Source organism: Cryptococcus neoformans, chromosome 1 (assembly GCF_000149385.1).
Source record: "Cryptococcus neoformans var. neoformans B-3501A chromosome 1, whole genome shotgun sequence".
NCBI lineage: Eukaryota > Fungi > Basidiomycota > Tremellomycetes > Tremellales > Cryptococcaceae > Cryptococcus > Cryptococcus deneoformans.
The window spans coordinates 1,722,616-1,740,115 of record NC_009177.1 but is presented as its reverse complement, the minus strand read 5'-3'; the positions used below and the strand labels follow the sequence as shown (position 1 = coordinate 1,740,115).

The following is a 17,500-nucleotide window of genomic DNA, read 5'->3' as shown; positions in this document are numbered from 1 at the left end:
AATCTGTTGCCGGCCGGACCACCAACACCGAAGCCAAAACCTGCTGCAATTTGTACCACAGTTGGCCTGTCCATTTGACCACTCTCATGGGCCCGACGGCTTCTCTCCATCGCAGAAAACACTTGGGCGTAAAAGTCGGAAATATAAGGATCGGACGTAGCGAGCTGAGACAGTTGGATGCGGGTGATAAAGTCCTTGTCAGATGATCCCATAAGGTTATTATATTTGGACATTGCTTGGACTTTCGCTTCGAAAACCTTTTGGAAATGTTCCTGCCGAGCGAGCTCTTCGTGACTAGGAACTATAGGGGCAGGACTTTGCCTTGTTTGGCCTTGCTGCTGCCCTGGAGGTACGGGTCCAGGACTTTTGCCAAGGTCAGGAAACATACTGTCGAGGACAGCTTTTTGAGAAGCATACCCCGACTGGGCGAGACCCGGAATCTGAGTGGGAGTAACCTCTCGAGGAGGCCCTTGTTGCTGGGCTTGATGTTGGGCAAGAGGTTGAGGAACTTCTTCCATCATTTGCCTCTCAAGCTCTTCAAGTGTCACAACAGCATTTGCAGGGGGCGGTCCTGATAATTGAGCAGGCGCCTGGAAGGCAGCCTGCGCCGCACTGGGCGCAGGCATTGACGCAAACTCCGCTTCAATCTCCTCGAGGCTCTTGATATGTCCGGGAGCTTCCACCTGTGCATGGTTGGACCCAAGGGATGGCTTTACTGCTGCATCATGAGTCAGATCGTGAAAAAGAATATTGATGAAAATGACTAACTTGAGGATGGGGCCGCTCCCCAACTAGTGACCTGGCCAGCTGGCTTTGTCCAAACAGGCTCAGCCGAAGACTTTGTCTTGGGCTTCGGTTGGGTCTCTGACAGAGCATTAGCGACCTGGAAGTATAATGCAATGATAGATATCCCTTACTCTTGACAGGGCGAGAAGCATAAAAGTCATCTTCAGAAAAGGCAAACGGATCGGCCGCGACTTTAGGCCGATATCGGGAGGCAGTCGACGCGATGGGTCCTCTTTGCGACTGGGATTGCTTTGACGGCTTAGCCGGGGAAGAAAATGACTCTTCATTGCCGAAGGAGAACTGTCCACCCCCTCAAGGACGTACAAGATCAACATTATACCCCTCAATGACTCACATTACTCACTGATAGCATTGACGTCCACGCCAAACGTTGCATCATTCAGCTCATCTGCTGCCTCTACATCCTTGTCTAGCCCTTGACCCCAAGTGTAGACTTCCATTTCCTCGTCCTCTGGGGCTTCTAGATTGAAGGGATTAAGCAGAGAACTGGCATTTTGGAATTTGGAAGTGTCGGCTGCGTCATTGGGACGGTCTGCGGCTTGGCGGTGTTCGGGAAGTGCGGTGTCGAAGCCGAAGAATCCGCCTGACATGTTGGCTGTGGCGGCGGGGGAGGATATGGAAGAGAAAGATGGAAGATTGAAGATGGACGGTGCTGTTGGCTGTAGTAGCACATCCGACTCCACCCAGCCAGCGGAAACGCAAAGTGCCACACCCCATAACGCCGACAGCCACAGTTGATTCAAGCCACGAGTCGTACGTACATTGACACCTTGCATGTCTCCAAGCTGGATAATCCTGCAATCTATCTGCAGCTGTATGTAGGCCGTACATTAATATCGTAACGGTGTCTATAGCCCGTTCCATTGCACCAATCCACCTCATTCCCTCGTCGCCCTTCGCTTTCGCGACGCTCTCAAGCTTCAGCTAATAATGCCTACCAAAGAATGCTCTGACCCTCTCCTCACCGGATATCAACCCCAAGTCCAACTACTCGCCACTGATGACCTGAGAGTTAATACAGGCAGCTGTGGAGTCACCGCCGACCGTTCGGCTAGACCGATCTTTTTTTCCGGCGCATCTTCCATCAACGATGATGTCACGGAGCTCAGGGATAGGGACGGCGGAGCTGGTGATAATGGGACGACTGATAAGGATGATTTGGTGCAATACGTTCCCGGAGAAGAAGCCCTGTCGTGTTCCCCTTCTGATATCGTCTGTTCAAGGTGACTATCTTCACTACTTCTGGAAGACATGTCAGGCGCCTGGCGTTCATCGATTGTCTCTGCCGAAAATGAGGATATGAGTGCTTTTTCTGTTACCCTCTCTGTTTCCCCCGATCCCTTTGAGCCTTCAAATTGATTTGTTAACTCGTCGTCGATCCATAACCTCGGTGTTATAGCTTCTCGGGTTAAATAAAGCTGAGGGACAAATTTGCCCGCTGAACGCCTAGTTCGACTCATCGATCGCTTGGGTTTAGTATCCGACAAGACGCCCGCATCGTACTTGGATGTATCAGATCCGGGCAGATGCAAAATACTTTCGGAGCTTTTTGCAGCTGCTGGAGTCAGGCAAGGTGTACGGGATAGATCTGACGACCGTTCGTAGGAAGATCCCACCGGTGGGTAAGGGCCGTCGTACCGGTCAAAGGATGACTGGGTAGGGCACAGTGTGGAACGCGGGGACGATACGAAATTGTCATGTGACGTCGAGGCAAGAGATCGTCTAGGTGGCGGGGGCCCGATAGCCACGGTCTCTTCCCGATGGTACAAAGTGCCCCCGCCCATCGAGAGTTGCCACGATGATCGCTGGAAGGGTAATTCTCTTCGCTTGCCTTGTTCGCGTTCGTCATCATCCACCTGGGAATATCGAATCCATTCCATTATTAGTTGTTCCTCGGGTTCCCTTGGGGCCATACTCTCGTCATTTTTCTCTGTATTTTCGTCTTCTTCCCTCATGGAGGGAAGCACAGAGGTTGACAAACGCTGGGACGACTTGCCGGATTTCCTTGAACTCACTGAATGGCGTCCTGTTTTAGTAGACTTCATTGAAGTGCTTGATCTCGGGCTTTTAGGGTAAGATCGAATTGACAAGGCATCCGCACGTTTGATCGGACGTGAGAAATTAAGCCCAGTCTTGTTGGATATGCGAGTAGGTATGCCCCCGCCGAAAGACGACGAGAAAAATGATGATACAGTCGACAAGCGGGAGAAGCGGCGCGACGGGATAATATCCATATCCTTGGATGCAAGATCAAGAGTGAGCTATTCTAACGGTCAGCATAATGCCAGTAATTGTGGGAGCGATTCCTCAAACTCACGCGCAGTTTCTTGCTCGACTGCAAATCCCAGTCGTCCTTCTCACCGTAGATGATGTCTCCTTCCGTTTCTAATGCCCTAAATCGTCTCTCCCAATAATCAACATCCTCATTCTCTCCACTCCATCTTTTGACATCCTCGTGCTTATCTCTTTTCTTTCTTTTCATACAAATCACCAAGCATGCTATGACAATACTGCCTAGTATACCGCCTATGATACCGCCCGCGATGGCGGCATGTTTTGATGAGGATGGCGTAACGTTGGTGTCTTCTTGTTGAGATGCGACTGCTGATGAAGCAGATGATGTGTGAGATGTTGTTACGATCGGTAAAGACGTAGCAACTGATTTTAACCGACTGGCAGATGGTCCTGGTTGAAAAGAATGTGGGGAGGTGGTCGTATGATATGGAGATAAAATCGTATCTGCCACAGACGACACACTGCTTGCTGATACCCCAACTACTGTCGCGCTGCCCTTTATTTGGGTTGCAATGCCTGTGAATTGACCAACCAATGTGGCACTGCTAATGCTCGAGCTTGACTGCTGGACATTTGTGTATGATGCCACTCTGCTGTCACCTTCAGTGCTAGTAGAAGGTTGATTATTCAATGTTTCTTGTACTTGGTTGGTACTCGTCATCCCCTGCGCTGATGTTTCCTGAGATGAGGAACATGCGTAATATAATGTTCTTTGAGGAACTATACTTGTGACTACAACATTTGTCGATATATCACTAGTATATATGGCCGTCGAAGTCGGCGTCACAGTTACTACATCTTCTTTAGTCTCCGAAGGACAGTCAAGAGCATCATCAGCGCAAATGGCAGGTACCACAGAGGTTAGAACTGATACCACTGGATTCCCAGGGATGAGACTGGTAAGAGTGGTAACATAAGCTGAGACGGAGGTAATCTGGGTGGTACCATAAATGGTGACTGAGGGTATTTGTTCGCACGACATCAATAAAAAAAGTGTGTTTTTCTCAATCGTTATTGACCAGCTGCTGACGATTTTCGGTCCAATGGCGGTTTGAAGGTGATGTTAGGGATCGAGTTAAGATGTATCTTCAAAATGCTACAGGCAGGAGTTGCTGCAGGCCAGGAGAGTTGTGGGAGGAAAAGATCTGGTGAGCTGGGCGATACGTAAATTAGAGGGGAAAGATAGGAAAGGCTACGGTCTTCATAACCAGGTTATTGATATCATGCCATCACTTGGAAGATGGCTTTCTCCTGCTCAGAGATTTGACTCCTTGGAATAATAGTACCATCCTTTTGAACAAAGGAAGACGTTGCTGCTGCATTTAACGATACAGGCAACCTATGATGTCTTCCGCCTTGCTATCGCTTGTTTGATGAAGCTTTTGCAACTGTTCATACATATCGCAGTCTGGCCTCCAATTCACATGCCTTGTATTAGCCACCTTTGATAGCATAATTCCAAAGGGACCTGCTCCCAAGATCCTTCCTATCACATTTCATGCCTTTGAGGATGTTGCCGTCTTTAGGAGAATGAAGGCAGAAGACGTTCTCCACGGTAGCAACTGTAACGAAAAAACGACCAACTCCGTTGTTCTGAACGGAAGGATGACATTGCCTCATCAGATTATATAGGTTAGATAAAGTGCACAAAGAAGCATCTTACATTCATGATGAGGGTGGCCTGCGTAGATCTCTACATGTTAATATCAGACTCCAAAACGAACCAATCTCAGCTGTCCTTATCGAAGATCCTAACTGTCGCTTTCCTGATTCACTATTGCTGCTCACAAGTGGGCGGAATGAGGGATGCTTACACATCCATCAAGTCGAACAAATTAACGACGGTGAGGATTGGCATAGGCCAGAATCTGATAAGGTCGAATCCAGACCTCCCCACCGCCATACCCAACGCAAGCGTGATCATCCTGCACTATAATTTCTGATATACGTTGGTTAATAGTGTTCCAGAAACGAGTTCACTTGAGACTTACTCCCCGGATGTTGTCCACTAAAGGATTGCATCCAATTAGCCAGATGCAATACACAGTATACTGCGGGTCACTCACTTGTCATAGAAGCCTTTGGCCAATAACAACGCTCTTCCATCCTTTTCTCGGCCTCCCTCAACCGGTTGCCATCCCTGTACGTGGGCTATCTGGCCATGAGGGAATGTCATCCATTTGACCAGGTGCGGTTCATTGATTGGTCCACAAAAGACTTCAAATGTGTCGAAAGAGATTTCGCCTCCTCCGTATGGGATGGAAGCGCCTTTATGAAGATGATGACCAGCCCTGGGCGGATGATCAGAGCCGAATACTATAGATAATTAAGATTCACGCACTTTCCAAGATGCACTCCTCCTTGATGCCAAGCCCGGGCGGCGTAGAGCACCGCACCGTCTTGCTCGTTGCCGATAGGCAAAGCATCGACGGGAAGACGCTGCCCCTTTTCGACAAGCTTCCAAGTGAACAACGGCCGCACATGGCGACCGCCACCTAAAATTGACGTCAGTTTCTTATTTTATTTAGTTAGGTTAAAGGACGGAAACATGCTCTCGTTGTAAAATTTTGTCCTTTTTCTAGAGATTTTTATCCAATCGTCCCCATTGTGTTTATCAGACCACTCTCTCCACAGCCTCTCCCTAATGCTTTCCTCCTTTGTATCTAGGCCATACGCCCAGATACCGAGGCCACCAACCCTCCAGAACCTTTTGCCCCGTACTTCATCCTTCAAGTTATCCTCGTGTTTGGATTCATTCTCTTCCTCGCTGATGACGGCAGTCCTGAACGGATCTCCAGCCTTGTCCGAAAGGTAACTGAAGCTTCCAGAATGTCCGGGATCAAAGCCAGGTTTCTCGCTGCCGACATTATGTGAAGGCGACGATTCCATAAAGGTCTGATAAGGTGGGACCTTTTCGGATTGAGCGTTCAATGACTGAGAGTAAGGTGGTGGCGAACTTTGTTGGGCAGATGTAGAAACATTCGATCCAAGTACACCTATGGGGGTCCAGAAGGCAAGATTAGAGGATGGCTACACATAAAGTAGAGACTATGAGTCAGCACAGATCCTCGGCAATGTTTTAACATAGCAATCGGGCATATTTCCCCAACTCTAAACCTCTTCTTTATACTTATGTATAAAACTCCTTCTCGGTCAGAATACACCAAGAAGAATATGAACTCACAACTCCGGCCGGCTCTTCCCAACTCGTATGAGAGCTTTCGCACCTCCAGATTGTCGCAAGGTAGGTTACTACAGCGCCTGGAGGATAGGTGATGTAAGCACCCCAAGGAGGAGGGTGTGTGAAGGTGTTGACTTGTAGCTGAGGGGCCGTAGATGGGATGCGCATGGTGTCGTAATATAGGTGGTGTGGCGGGTCGTGGCGGAGTAGATATGTATAATGATATATTTGTCGGGAAGAGGTTTGAGGAAAGAATGGAGATGGAGCAGGCCATGTCGCCGAGACAAATCAAGATGCGGTGTTTCACCCATGTCAGGCACAGCGCCTGATCGACACCCGTTATTAGTCCGAGACAATTCTACAATCATCTTACGTACTCACATTTACTCGACACTCCACGCATGCAGAACCTGTCTCGTAGTAGCTGCACTGGACGCCCCCTCCAATCAGATCTGTATACTTTGGACTTGCGGTCCTTCTCTCCCAGAAGAGAAGTGTATCAGGAAGATTAAGTTGGAGGCGGCTGGTCGTGGCTCGTCAAGAGTCAACTGTTATTGAGCGAAGGAGATCACATAACAGTTCAGTTACCAAACTATTGGGGTTTCGTGGATTTTAGCTACAATTCAATCCGGATAAAAGTACATGTGCTCTGCAATAAATTATTATCAGCTGTAAAGGGGTGGCGAATTCTTTTAATCAAGAGGCCAATCGTCTATTGTTATCTTATCTGTTCCTAAACCAGCTAGCAAGTGCCACGCGTAACATATCGCCGAAACCAAGCCCGACGCATGATGGGGCCGGCGAACGCGACGGACCGACTGGGTGGACGGTACGTACTATCATAGATTGAATCTAATAACTTTGGTCACATACTCTCACCTCGCACATACCTCTCACATCTCAGCATGTTGATCAAGACCTCCTACAGAGACGTACCAACCACTGCTAATGGCAAAGCTGGTACCATCCGTATCTACCTGGTGGAGCCTAGCTTGCCCGGATACCCCAATGCCAGATTCCCTGGATGTAAGTTGTCCCCTTCAAGCTCATTTACAAGCATGGGCTATAAACTCAACAATTCGAAATAGGCGTGGTTTTCTCCGAGATCTACCAGGTGACGGGTCCTGTCGAGAGGTTCGTCCTCGTTGGGCAATGGCTAATAGCTCGGGGAGATGATTTAAACTGACATTCTATTCTTTTATAGGTTCGCTAGCAACATTGCGAGTGAAGGATATATAGTTGCTCTTCCTTCTTCGTTCCATGAATTTGAAGGCCCGGAACCCATTCCCTACGACTCTGAAGGCACCGATCGTGGAAACTGTTACAAGGTAGGCCCCTTTTTTCACCATATCAGCCGATTTGGAGTCAAGTGCAAGAACTGTGTGCTCAATCACCCATTTCCTGTTAGGTCGAGAAGACAGTTGAGGCGTATGACGAAGATGCTACTCTGTCGATTGATCTTCTGGCGTCTCTTCCCAACTGCACAGGGAGGATAGCTTCTACCGGGATGTGCCTCGGCGGGCACCTGGCCTTGCGCGTAAGTTATGCTTTCCCGCCCTTGTATAACGAGTATCGAAACAAACTGGGAGTGACAAATGCAGTGCGCTTTTGATCCCCGGGTACAAGCTACATTCTGCTACTTTGCAACCGAGTGAGGGCTGAACCTATAATCGTACTATAAATGAATACTGAGCTTTTTTTTCAAAAACATCGTAGCGTGCACTCGGCTACTCTTGGTAAAGGCAAATCGGACGATACTCTCAAAAAGATTAGAAAAGGCGATTTGACAGGCAAGGGCGAGGTTGCCATGGTCTTTGGCAAACAAGCAAGTATCCCCCCTCCGCCTCTTAGCCTTTTGATCATTCACACTTTCGCTGACCGGGTTGGCCCTACCATAGGATACCCACGTCGACCGCGACGGCCGTTCTCTGATTCGAGACACTCTGGATGCCGCCAACGTCACTTTTACTTTTCTCGAAGTACAGGCCCAACATGCCTTTATCCGTGACGAATCCTCCAAGGGCCGATGGGACGCCGCTTTAAGCCGTTCGCTGTTTGGCATGATGATGGAGCTTTTCAACAGACGGGTGGCTAGGGATCTTGGAGAACCTAGCGGCGATGGCGGTAAGGTTGAACATGTTTGTTAAGGCAGCGGGAAAGTCTCTCTTTGAAGCTTCAGAGTTGAATTCCATAACGCGTATTCATATTCAATCTTTTCCTCCCCTAGCCCCCAAAAATATAAAAACAATCCCACGTACACAACGTACAATCACTTTTATGCAACCAGGCTTACCAGGCCTCATTTTATTGTCGACTCAAATAAATCGTACTACCCTGCTCTTCCGTCTTTCCAGTACTGATCTCAATTTTATTATCCACCTTGGTCAGCGGCACGACCACCTTCCATTTCATAGCCGCCTGTTGATCATCCCGCCCCAAGACCGGCTCATTCGACGCAATGGGTGTGTTATTGAGTTTGAGAACCATGTCGGCGTCTGGCGCGTGAGACGGCAACGATGACAGGTCGGGGTAGGCAACCACTTCGACCTCGCTTGTCTGTTTATCTAGCATGATACAATGGGTGACGACGCCCCTTTGGTTCTGTAACCGGATAGTTTCGCGCTCGTTGGAGCTAGGACTGTCCGGACGGCTGAAGCTAAAGTCGATATACTTGATGACAGGCGGCGGGGGGGGTGGTCTGTCGACAGGAGTGTGAGTGCGGGAAGCTGCTTGGGCTTGCGCCTGGGCTTGTGCTTGTGCTTGGGCTTGCGCCTGGGCTTGTGCTTGTGCTTGCGCCTGAGCCTGAGCCTGAGCTTGCACTTGAGCCTGCGCATGCACTTGAGCCTGATGTATCAATGACGGTCTTGAAGCATCCATATGGACATTGCCTTGGGGCAGATACCCTTGCTGCCCGGCCATGGCGGCAGCTGCTACAGCCCTCTTCCGCATCTCTACGTTGGTTGCCATCTGTCTGAGAACTGACAGGGCATGGGGTGGTAAGCTCGCCTGCCAGGCTTGTTGCTCGTACAGTGGGTATCGGTCGAGAGACGCGACCACTTCTTCGGTGACCACTCCCGGAGGGAGGGCAGGTAAATAAGTGGAGGTAGTGGCAGGTGACGGCGTATGAGGGATCTGATGTGGGACTGGGGTATAAACTTGTGACTGGATAGAATGGGGAGAAGGCGCCGGGACATGCTGTTGAAATTTGGGCTGGAGCTGTTGTTGATGTGAGTGTGATGGGTACTGGTGATGAGCGATAGCGCCAGCCATGGGACTCGGTGTTGCCATGGGTAAGGACGTATGTCCAATGGCAGGCGAACGAGAATAACTAGGAGAGGCCGAATAGGTAGTTTGCATACCTTCAGCTTGGAGAGAGGCGACATTAGATGGCCTCTGTCCCGAGCGAGAAGGTTTGACGCCCGGCGGAAGGGTAAGGCGATAATGGATTTGTTCGCGGTGATATGCGAGAATACCCTTTGGTCGAGAGCGATCAGCTGCGTGTACAAAAAAGAAGGAAAAGGAAAGAAAAAAACGCACCATTATCTGCTGAGCATCCTGAAAGACGTCGCTCCCATCGGCATTGTACTCCATGGCGTTATTGCACATGAGTTCCATATCATCAAAGAACTCTTCCCATGAGTCGTACCGTCTTCCTGCATGCTTTGTCTGCACAAATGTCAGACACATATTCATTTAGGGGATTGTGATGGCAAGCATACCTCAATTTCTTCCAGTGATATTGGGTTCTTGATGGTCCTGTAATAGTCGGGTATGTCTTTTCGATCTGGTAGCTCCATAAAGATGGCTGAAATATCCCTGCCGCTCCCACTTGCACCATTCGCCATCAGTTCGTGCCCTGCAGGCAACATTTGCGAGACTTACTCGTTCGATTTGGCCTCTTTGACCGATTTCAAAACAGGCTTGATCAGTTTGTAGACTGTCGGGCCTTCCTTGATCGCATATGGTCCCTTCTTTCGCTTTGACCATTGGCTTCCCTCTTCGCCATGTGTACTGCCATCGGCATCAGGCTGTAATGTGCCCGCCCGGGAGGTGGGATGGTGTTCTCCTTCGGCATCGGATTCAGAATCGTCTCCATGTTTGTCTGGGTTGGTCTTTTCGGCATAATAGAGTCGGGTCATTTTCTGAAAAAAAGGATCAACGGAAGTAACGACCTCGTGAGAGTACATACATGAAGCTTTTTAGCCCACTGGAATAGCAGAGACTCTCTCATGTTATCTGCAGCCCATGTCAAACACTGTGCATGGGCGCCGCATGGATGACTTACATCGTTTAGCGTTGTTGAATATCTGGCCGATATCGGCAACGACCTCTTTCAGCGTCTGATAATCCTGCGCATCGAGCTTGGTCTTGACCATCTCGAGGCTCATGGGATGTTTGATGGTTTCATAGTAGTCCGGAAACGACCTCTGCCAATAGCTAATAAGTGATATTGCTCGTGTAATGTATGTAAACAGTACGCGTCGCGTCGCGTCTCACCTTGCTGGGAAGCTTTACGAAAGGCTGGGACATGGATTCGCCACTGCCAGGGCCTTTGTGAGCACGGTGTGTACGCGGGAAAGAACGGGAGAGAGACGGGACGGGTGGACGGAGCTTGAGCTTACTCTTTGGTTTTTGAACCCATGATTCTTTCATAGATGACCATGCCCAATTCTTTTGCCCGCGCCGAGTCTCTGGGATCCGGATCTACGTGTTCCTGCTGCTCCGGCTGCGGGGACGGCGTACGTCTTCGCTTGGACCTGCCTCCCTCTGCAATGATGAGGCTGGGGTCGACGCCGAGGCGCTTCTTCTTGGCTCGTTGGTCTGACGGCGGGGCGGCGGGGTCGGCGGGGTGCTCTGCGGCCGGCTGGGGTGGCGCGGGGGAGGGTGTGTGGCGGGTGGCGGGCATGCTGTGGGGAAGCGGCGTGATGCGAGTTGTATGGCGGGCGAGAGGACTGGAGAACAGGATAACGCAGGCGCATGGCGAGGTGCGAGACCTGGAGAAGACGAAAAGGAGCACGCGGGCGCGGGATTTGTTGACATCTTTTCGCGGCTCTCCACTTTCGCCCACCGCCATGTCCCCCGCCGACGGCCCCCTCGGCCTCTTCGTGCAGCCCGCCTGTCTCCAGCACAGGTACATCCGCCATCCAAACGCCGCCCACGTATTCGAGCGCCCAGAACGCCTCCGCGCCGTCCTCCTCGGCGTCGCTGCTGCCGTCGCCAGGCTCGAGCAGGCCGCACCCGCTCCCCAGCCGCCACACGACCTCGCCAGCCTGCTCTCCTCCCTCTCCCTCCTGTCCCGCGCCCAGCCCACCGCCCAGCTCCACCTCGTGCCCGCCCCGCCCCCGCCGCCCAGGCCAGGCAGTGTCCTGCTGCACCACCCGGCAGTCCAGCTCGCCCACTCGCCCGTCCCCGAGGCGCCCTTTCCGTATATCGGGCCAGGGTCCACGGGCCCGTCCGGGGCGGGCTTCCCCTCGTCCGGCTACCTTAGGGATCTGGTCAAATGGGCCAACGAGGCGGCGGAGAGAATCAAGCAGACGGGGTGCGAAATACCAGACGGGCTGGGACTGAACCCTGGAGATCTTTACCTTGGCCCGGGAAGTATCGTTGCCATCGAGGGCGCTGTAAGTTTTTTTTTCCCGAGTACCTGACGATATCTGCCAGTCGAGACCTGATGCAAACTAGATCCAAACGGTCTGCCAAGCGGTAGATCATGTTGTGCAAAAGACAAAACAGGTACCTGCGAAGGAGGAGCCGTCTACGCCCCCCGTTGAGGGTCCTGCAGATGCGCTGTTCACGAAAGCGTTCTGTGCTATAAGACCACCCGGTCACCACTGCGGCGAAGATGCACCCTCGGGGTAAGCACTCCCTTTCTGTGGGCCTGCGCGCATCTCATCGCTATTAGGTTTTGCTATGTCAACAACGTGGTCATTGGCGCTCTGCATGGTATCCATTGATTCAATCCCTTGCGACCCGTCCCAGACTGACGTTGTGTTAGGCTACCTCCAGCACGACATTGATCGCGCGATTATCATTGATTTCGATCTCCACCACGGTAACGGCACTCAAGCGCTCGTCATGCCCCTCAACGCAGCTTCTTATGCGGATGATCTACAGGTCAAGGCTGGAAAGCCACCGATAACAGGACAAGGAGGGAGAAGAAGAAGGGGCTGGAAGGCATTCTATGGATCGGTGCATGACATTGTGAGTCCGTCTGGAAGAAGATCCGTAGATGGGCGCTTACCCACAATAGTACAGCTACCCGTGCGAGGTACGTCAAATCACTGATACTAGATTAGACCGCTCAAAACCCTCGGGCAGGATGGTGATCTTGATCTCATTCGAGACGCCTCAATCTCTCTAGCTGCTCATGGGCAGTACATGTGCGTTTTCGTTCTCAATTCCAGTCCCGACTTGTATTCATCAGACTATCGAGCTCACTCCCGGCACAACTTGTCTTGCAGCGAAAACATCCATCTTAAACCATACAGCTCGGAAGCCGATTTCTACGAGCGAATCTACCCTCTATATCTTGCACTCTTGGACAAGGCCAAAGTATTTATGGAACAGACCGAGGCCGACCCAGAGAGAACCATTGTTTTCATAAGCGCAGGATTCGATGCTTGTGAATGGGAACATCAAGGAATGCAGCGGCATGATCGCCGAGTACCTGTAAGTTGGGCAATAACACACATGGTGAACCACGTAAAAAGCTGACGGCAAACGTTTGCAAGGTTTCGTTCTATTCGAGGTATACGCGTGATATTGCGGCTTTTGCGGACAAATACACAGAGGGCAAGGTTGTCTCCGTGTTGGAAGGCGGTTACAGCGATCGAGCATTGACGAGTGCAGCCATGGGTCACATTGTGGGAATGAGAGGGTCTTTGCCTGAAGGGTGTGATGAATGGTGGGCTGAAAAAGAGTTGATCAGTGTAGGCCCCCCCGACTGTTTACATCTTTCAGAATATTTTGGACTCACGAGTGATTTAGCTGGAAAAGGCAACCAAAAAGAAGAGAGGAGGCAAGCTTGCCCCTCTTCCAGCAGAGTTTGCTTCACAACCACATCTCTCCCGAACGCACTCTCTCCTCGCCCATTTTGAAGGGACGACTTGCACGGATTCAGTGGGGAGTACGGCTACAAATACTCCCATGGGGACGACGAGGATGACCCTGCGCGATAGGAAAAAGGCTGATGAGTCTGGTGCAGCGAGCATAGATAACACGCCTGGCTACGGTGGGGCGAAAAGGGGCAATAGGACAAGGGCCGCCGCTGGGGGTGTGACGCCGGCACCATCCAAGCTCAAGATCCCCTCGCAGCCCACTGATACAGGCACATTTTCTGTGAATCCAGAGAGTAACACTGTGCTCCCATTCCATATCGATACAGCACCCACCACGGATGAGACGCTCGGCGCACAATCCTCTGTGAAAACGGATGTGGGCGGAGAGAACGAAATGGGAGACTGGATTGAACAAGCTGTCAAAGACATGACGAAAATGTCACTGGGAGAGAGTGCATCCACACCACCGGTACAGGAATCCAAGTCCAAGTCTCCGTCCCCGCCTTCCATCCAGACGACCCCAACGACTACTTCACTACCCAAAATTATCCTCCGCATTCCCGCCCGCCCTACTACTACTACCGATACTGTCGAACGACCCGACCCCGTTTTACCACCCCAGCAATCATGCCAACCCCGTCTCGATGCCGAAACACAAGCTCGACCCCCGCCTTTAGAGACTGTTGCATACAGTCCCACCGCGACCCCTACCGAGCTTTTACATCACATCTCCGGCGGTCACTAGTATGGGGCTGCTCATGGTGTGCTACTCCCTATTTTGGGGGGGAAAAGGGACGTGGCCAGACTATGGAATCGAGAAACTTGCAGGCGAATGATAGGAACCGAGTCGAATGAAGCAAGGGGTCATATGTCAGGGTCTTGAATATATGTATTTTTCTCCAGCTACAATGTAAATTAGTATTGATCGGTTGGTTTCGGGATGTATATATCTGTTTTCAGAAGAATGTCACACCTCGTTTTGAAGCTCGTCTTTGAGCATTTCGACGTATTCCTTTTTGACCATCACACGGTTCTCGTCAACTGCAGCGTGTATGAGCCTCTTGCATCATGTTGACAGGCACAAACTGCAACTGACCGTCACGGATGACAAACTTGTGGGGACCGTCCCGCATCGAGTCCAAATGCAGCAAGATCTGCTTTGCGGCCGAGTCGCTGTGGGGCGGTTAGCACGGGCTGGGAGGGAGTTAGGCGGGGGGCAGCGTACCAGGTGACGAGGACGCCCGAGGTGATCTTGACGTTGTAGCTGTCTGCGCTCATGGATGTTGTATGGATATGCCGAGGAGATGCGGGCGGAAGAAAACGAGACAAGACGAGTTGGAAGTTGCGGCTTTTCGTTTGGTTCACCTTTCCACTCCGCCCATGATTCTTTCCTCTTTGCACATGCCCTTCCTCCGCCCGTCCGCCCGTCCACAACCAGTACAGTGCTTCTTCTGCCTCTCCCCTGCCCTCCTTCCCCCTCGCGCCCATGTGCCCCCGCCCGCCTCGCCCGGCAGAAAGGGCAAGGAACGCATCGCAGAACCCGGTACCAAGTGGAATTGGCAGTGCGAGCGATGTGGATGCTGGAACATTCGTGACGCTGTGCGTATCCTTCTCGTGCTGGCCCCCCCAGCCAAAGATCCCCGACGATGGCTTTCTGACATCTGGCAACAGGCCGGAGAGATGATGTCTGACCTCCCAGCTATGCACAACTCGACGTTCAACTCCAAGTCCTTTGCTCTACGAGGTAAGCTATAGATATAGCCATATGCTCTTCTCAGTCTGATCTGCTGACATTCTCCCCGGACTACCAGCCCAACCTTCGTCAAGCCATTTACCGACCGCATCATCGTCAACTTCGCCATTCTGTCGGAATTGCCTGACGAACCAGACGCTGGTCATGAACTTGTTGGCCAATTATCTGCCGGATGAGGATGTAAGTCCTTTTTTAAAAACAGTTTCCTCTTCTGTTCAGATCTCACCCTTATACTGTATAGGACCCTTCTTATCCTACACTTTACGCCAACTTTTCCGACTACCTTTCTTCCCTTCACGCTCGCTACCCCCCTGTTTGTTCCAGCTGTCAGCCTGCGGTAGACGACGCACTCCGTAGATCTGACCATCGAGCGCAAATGGAAGCCTGGGGATCGGCTCTGACCCGTGGGAAGCAGATTGCCAAGGGCGATCCCGAAGTGACCGTCCCAGAGTTGGGCAGGCGTTACTGGAGGATAAAGTGCGCGTTATGGATCCTCACCTGGGTTTCTGGCCTTTCCCAACAAACAATGTGTACGCTTATGATCAATTCCGTTGATTTTTAGTACGCTAACATGTATCGGCAGGCTGGAACTGGTATATGAACGGAGGCGAAGCGGACATAAAAGAGTTTATCCCATCTTCCCTCATCGTAACGTCTACAAGCTGTAACCTCGCCATGCTCCTATGGGTCCTTTTCGATCTCTGGCCCGAGCAAGCGAGAAATGAAGCGGAGAAAAAGCATGCTTTCAAGGTGGGCCGGCCCCTGTTTGTTAGTCACGCAATCAACATATCTCACGTCAAGTTTAGACTTTTCCCATGATTGTTTCCCTTTCAACACGACTTGTCGCCTTTTGCTGTCTTTTGTGCGCAACCAGACATAATAGCAATGAACATATGCGGTCCATCCCGCTGGTCATTGGGTGGACACTGTTGACCGTAGAAACACTGGTAAGTTGACCTTGAAATTACCGAGATGGCTACTGAGATCATGGCAGTCGTTTTTTATCCTCTTTTACTACGCCCAAGGGCCTGGACCAGTAGTACCCATCAAACTAGTGCGGCCTGTACCCGTAACCCACTCCCCTCAAACAGATCTCACTACTCAAAACGCTTCCCAACTTGACGGTCTGCACAGTCTCTCATCCCACGCCCAACACCCACAAGCTCTCTCTCCCAACCCTGTGTTTGGCCAACCATCTCTTCAACGCCCTGTCGAAGAACCGGAACCCGAGCCAATGGATTGGGAACCTTCGCCGATCGTTAGCAAGACTGGCGTCTCTCGTCCCCCTGGGTGGACCGCTGTAGATGATGAGGACGATACTGTCTCACATCCTAAAAAGGCCGATTGGGACAGTTTTGCGATAAATAAGCAGCGTATGTTTCCCCGTGCTGGTCAGGAGGAGACCGGTCTAGAGAATCTCCTTGCTGGTTGGGGCTTGGATAACGGCTTGGAGGGTGCCCCTCGAGTACAGACCGTCAGGAACGATGCCATCCTGAAGAAGAAGTATATGGGGTTGGACAAAGCAGCTCAGATGGTCCTATTCGCCCTCTTCATGATTCGCCTCTTTGGCGCAGCTGGTTTCAATGCTTTATCATCATCTGCTCACTTTGCAATCTTTTCCCGCGCAAATATCTTCCTCCTCTCCTCTGAGCTTTCACTCACAATCGTGCGCCTTTTGCTTATTTTCACCACTCAACCTGTCTCTTTTCTCAACCTAGGGTTGGCTATATTTGATGCCGTCCTGCGAGGAATGGTTCTAACGTCTCATGATTTTGTTGACGTTTTGCTGGATCAGTTAGGAGACGAGAGGATACGATGCGTGGAATGGGTGTTCTGGGGCTTTTTGGACCTTGTGGGGCTCTCTATGTAACGGCGGACAGTGCTTTGTCGATGATCTTTTTGTGTATGCAACAACGAGAGGACTCAAATTTTACATGGATATTTGCTCGAATGTGCATCTGCAGGTGGCTCTTGTTATCGCACCTTGCCCAAATGCTGGCTTTCATTCACTTGGAGTCCTGAAACTATGTATGGACGTTAAGGTATCATTTGGCACCGTTTATACCACGGTCCTTGCCTTTCACAACAGTCTTTCCCGCCATCCTTTTTCATACCCCGTTTCATGCTCGCTTCGCACGCTCTCTTTTAACCATTCACCCACTGTTCTCATTGGTAAGGATGATATGGTTCAAATCGTGAGACCTTACGATGTCGTAATACGAAAGGAAGAAAAGTCGAATAACGCACACTTCTGTCGTCTGTTTGACCTATTACCGTCCTTTCATGTCAACATCCCTTCAGCATAGTCAACGAACAGTGGAAGAGCAGGTAGCAATGGTGTCAACGAACAATGGTTACGATGTAGGGCGGGCGATGTAGATTAGATAAAGCAGTTTTGCTATAGCG

The 17,500-nt window shown here is 51.0% G+C and overlaps 7 protein-coding genes across 7 annotated transcripts in view; 3 read left to right on the top strand and 4 right to left on the bottom strand.

Moving 5' to 3' along the window:
- The window catches only part of CNBA6240 (hypothetical protein), a gene marked incomplete at both ends in the record, with an annotated part of 2,825 nt that extends 1,428 nt beyond the window's left edge, over nt 1-1,397 (bottom strand). The window contains 4 exons of the mRNA XM_772653.1: nt 1-718; nt 769-864; nt 918-1,097; nt 1,151-1,397. The exon at nt 1-718 is cut by the window's left edge and continues 95 nt beyond it. Of these exons, the coding sequence (XP_777746.1) occupies nt 1-718; nt 769-864; nt 918-1,097; nt 1,151-1,397 (1,241 nt within the window). The remainder of the gene's footprint in view (nt 719-768; nt 865-917; nt 1,098-1,150) is intronic.
- Nucleotides 1,398-4,937: 3,540 nt separating this feature from the next.
- CNBA6230 (hypothetical protein) lies at nt 4,938-6,451 on the bottom strand (the record flags this gene model as incomplete). Its single annotated transcript, XM_772652.1, has 6 exons — nt 4,938-5,041; nt 5,094-5,110; nt 5,169-5,393; nt 5,444-5,597; nt 5,655-6,132; nt 6,287-6,451. 6 exons carry the CDS (start codon nt 6,449-6,451, stop codon nt 4,938-4,940), a joined length of 1,143 nt encoding a protein of 380 aa, XP_777745.1.
- Nucleotides 6,452-7,188: 737 nt separating this feature from the next.
- On the top strand, nt 7,189-8,430 carry CNBA6220 (hypothetical protein; the record flags this gene model as incomplete). Its single annotated transcript, XM_772651.1, has 7 exons — nt 7,189-7,309; nt 7,372-7,417; nt 7,488-7,611; nt 7,692-7,820; nt 7,885-7,934; nt 8,000-8,108; nt 8,182-8,430. 7 exons carry the CDS (start codon nt 7,189-7,191, stop codon nt 8,428-8,430), a joined length of 828 nt encoding a protein of 275 aa, XP_777744.1.
- A 157-nt stretch (nt 8,431-8,587) lies between these two features.
- CNBA6210 (hypothetical protein) lies at nt 8,588-11,189 on the bottom strand (the record flags this gene model as incomplete). The annotated part of the gene is made up of 8 exons (XM_772650.1): nt 8,588-9,757; nt 9,821-9,949; nt 10,003-10,111; nt 10,166-10,425; nt 10,473-10,519; nt 10,569-10,710; nt 10,781-10,823; nt 10,906-11,189. 8 exons carry the CDS (start codon nt 11,187-11,189, stop codon nt 8,588-8,590), a joined length of 2,184 nt encoding a protein of 727 aa, XP_777743.1.
- A 166-nt stretch (nt 11,190-11,355) lies between these two features.
- Nucleotides 11,356-14,086, top strand: CNBA6200 (hypothetical protein; the record flags this gene model as incomplete). Its single annotated transcript, XM_772649.1, has 9 exons — nt 11,356-11,904; nt 11,966-12,138; nt 12,186-12,226; nt 12,279-12,484; nt 12,534-12,551; nt 12,602-12,663; nt 12,745-12,952; nt 13,015-13,212; nt 13,271-14,086. The coding sequence occupies 9 exons, from the start codon at nt 11,356-11,358 to the stop codon at nt 14,084-14,086; spliced, it is 2,271 nt and encodes a 756-aa protein (XP_777742.1).
- A 222-nt stretch (nt 14,087-14,308) lies between these two features.
- CNBA6190 (hypothetical protein) lies at nt 14,309-14,619 on the bottom strand (the record flags this gene model as incomplete). The annotated part of the gene is made up of 3 exons (XM_772648.1): nt 14,309-14,382; nt 14,438-14,514; nt 14,567-14,619. 3 exons carry the CDS (start codon nt 14,617-14,619, stop codon nt 14,309-14,311), a joined length of 204 nt encoding a protein of 67 aa, XP_777741.1.
- A 102-nt stretch (nt 14,620-14,721) lies between these two features.
- On the top strand, nt 14,722-16,964 carry CNBA6180 (hypothetical protein; the record flags this gene model as incomplete). The annotated part of the gene is made up of 7 exons (XM_772647.1): nt 14,722-14,940; nt 15,013-15,085; nt 15,153-15,274; nt 15,336-15,624; nt 15,678-15,844; nt 15,901-16,041; nt 16,089-16,964. The coding sequence occupies 7 exons, from the start codon at nt 14,722-14,724 to the stop codon at nt 16,962-16,964; spliced, it is 1,887 nt and encodes a 628-aa protein (XP_777740.1).
- Between the last annotated feature and the right edge of the window lie 536 nt (nt 16,965-17,500).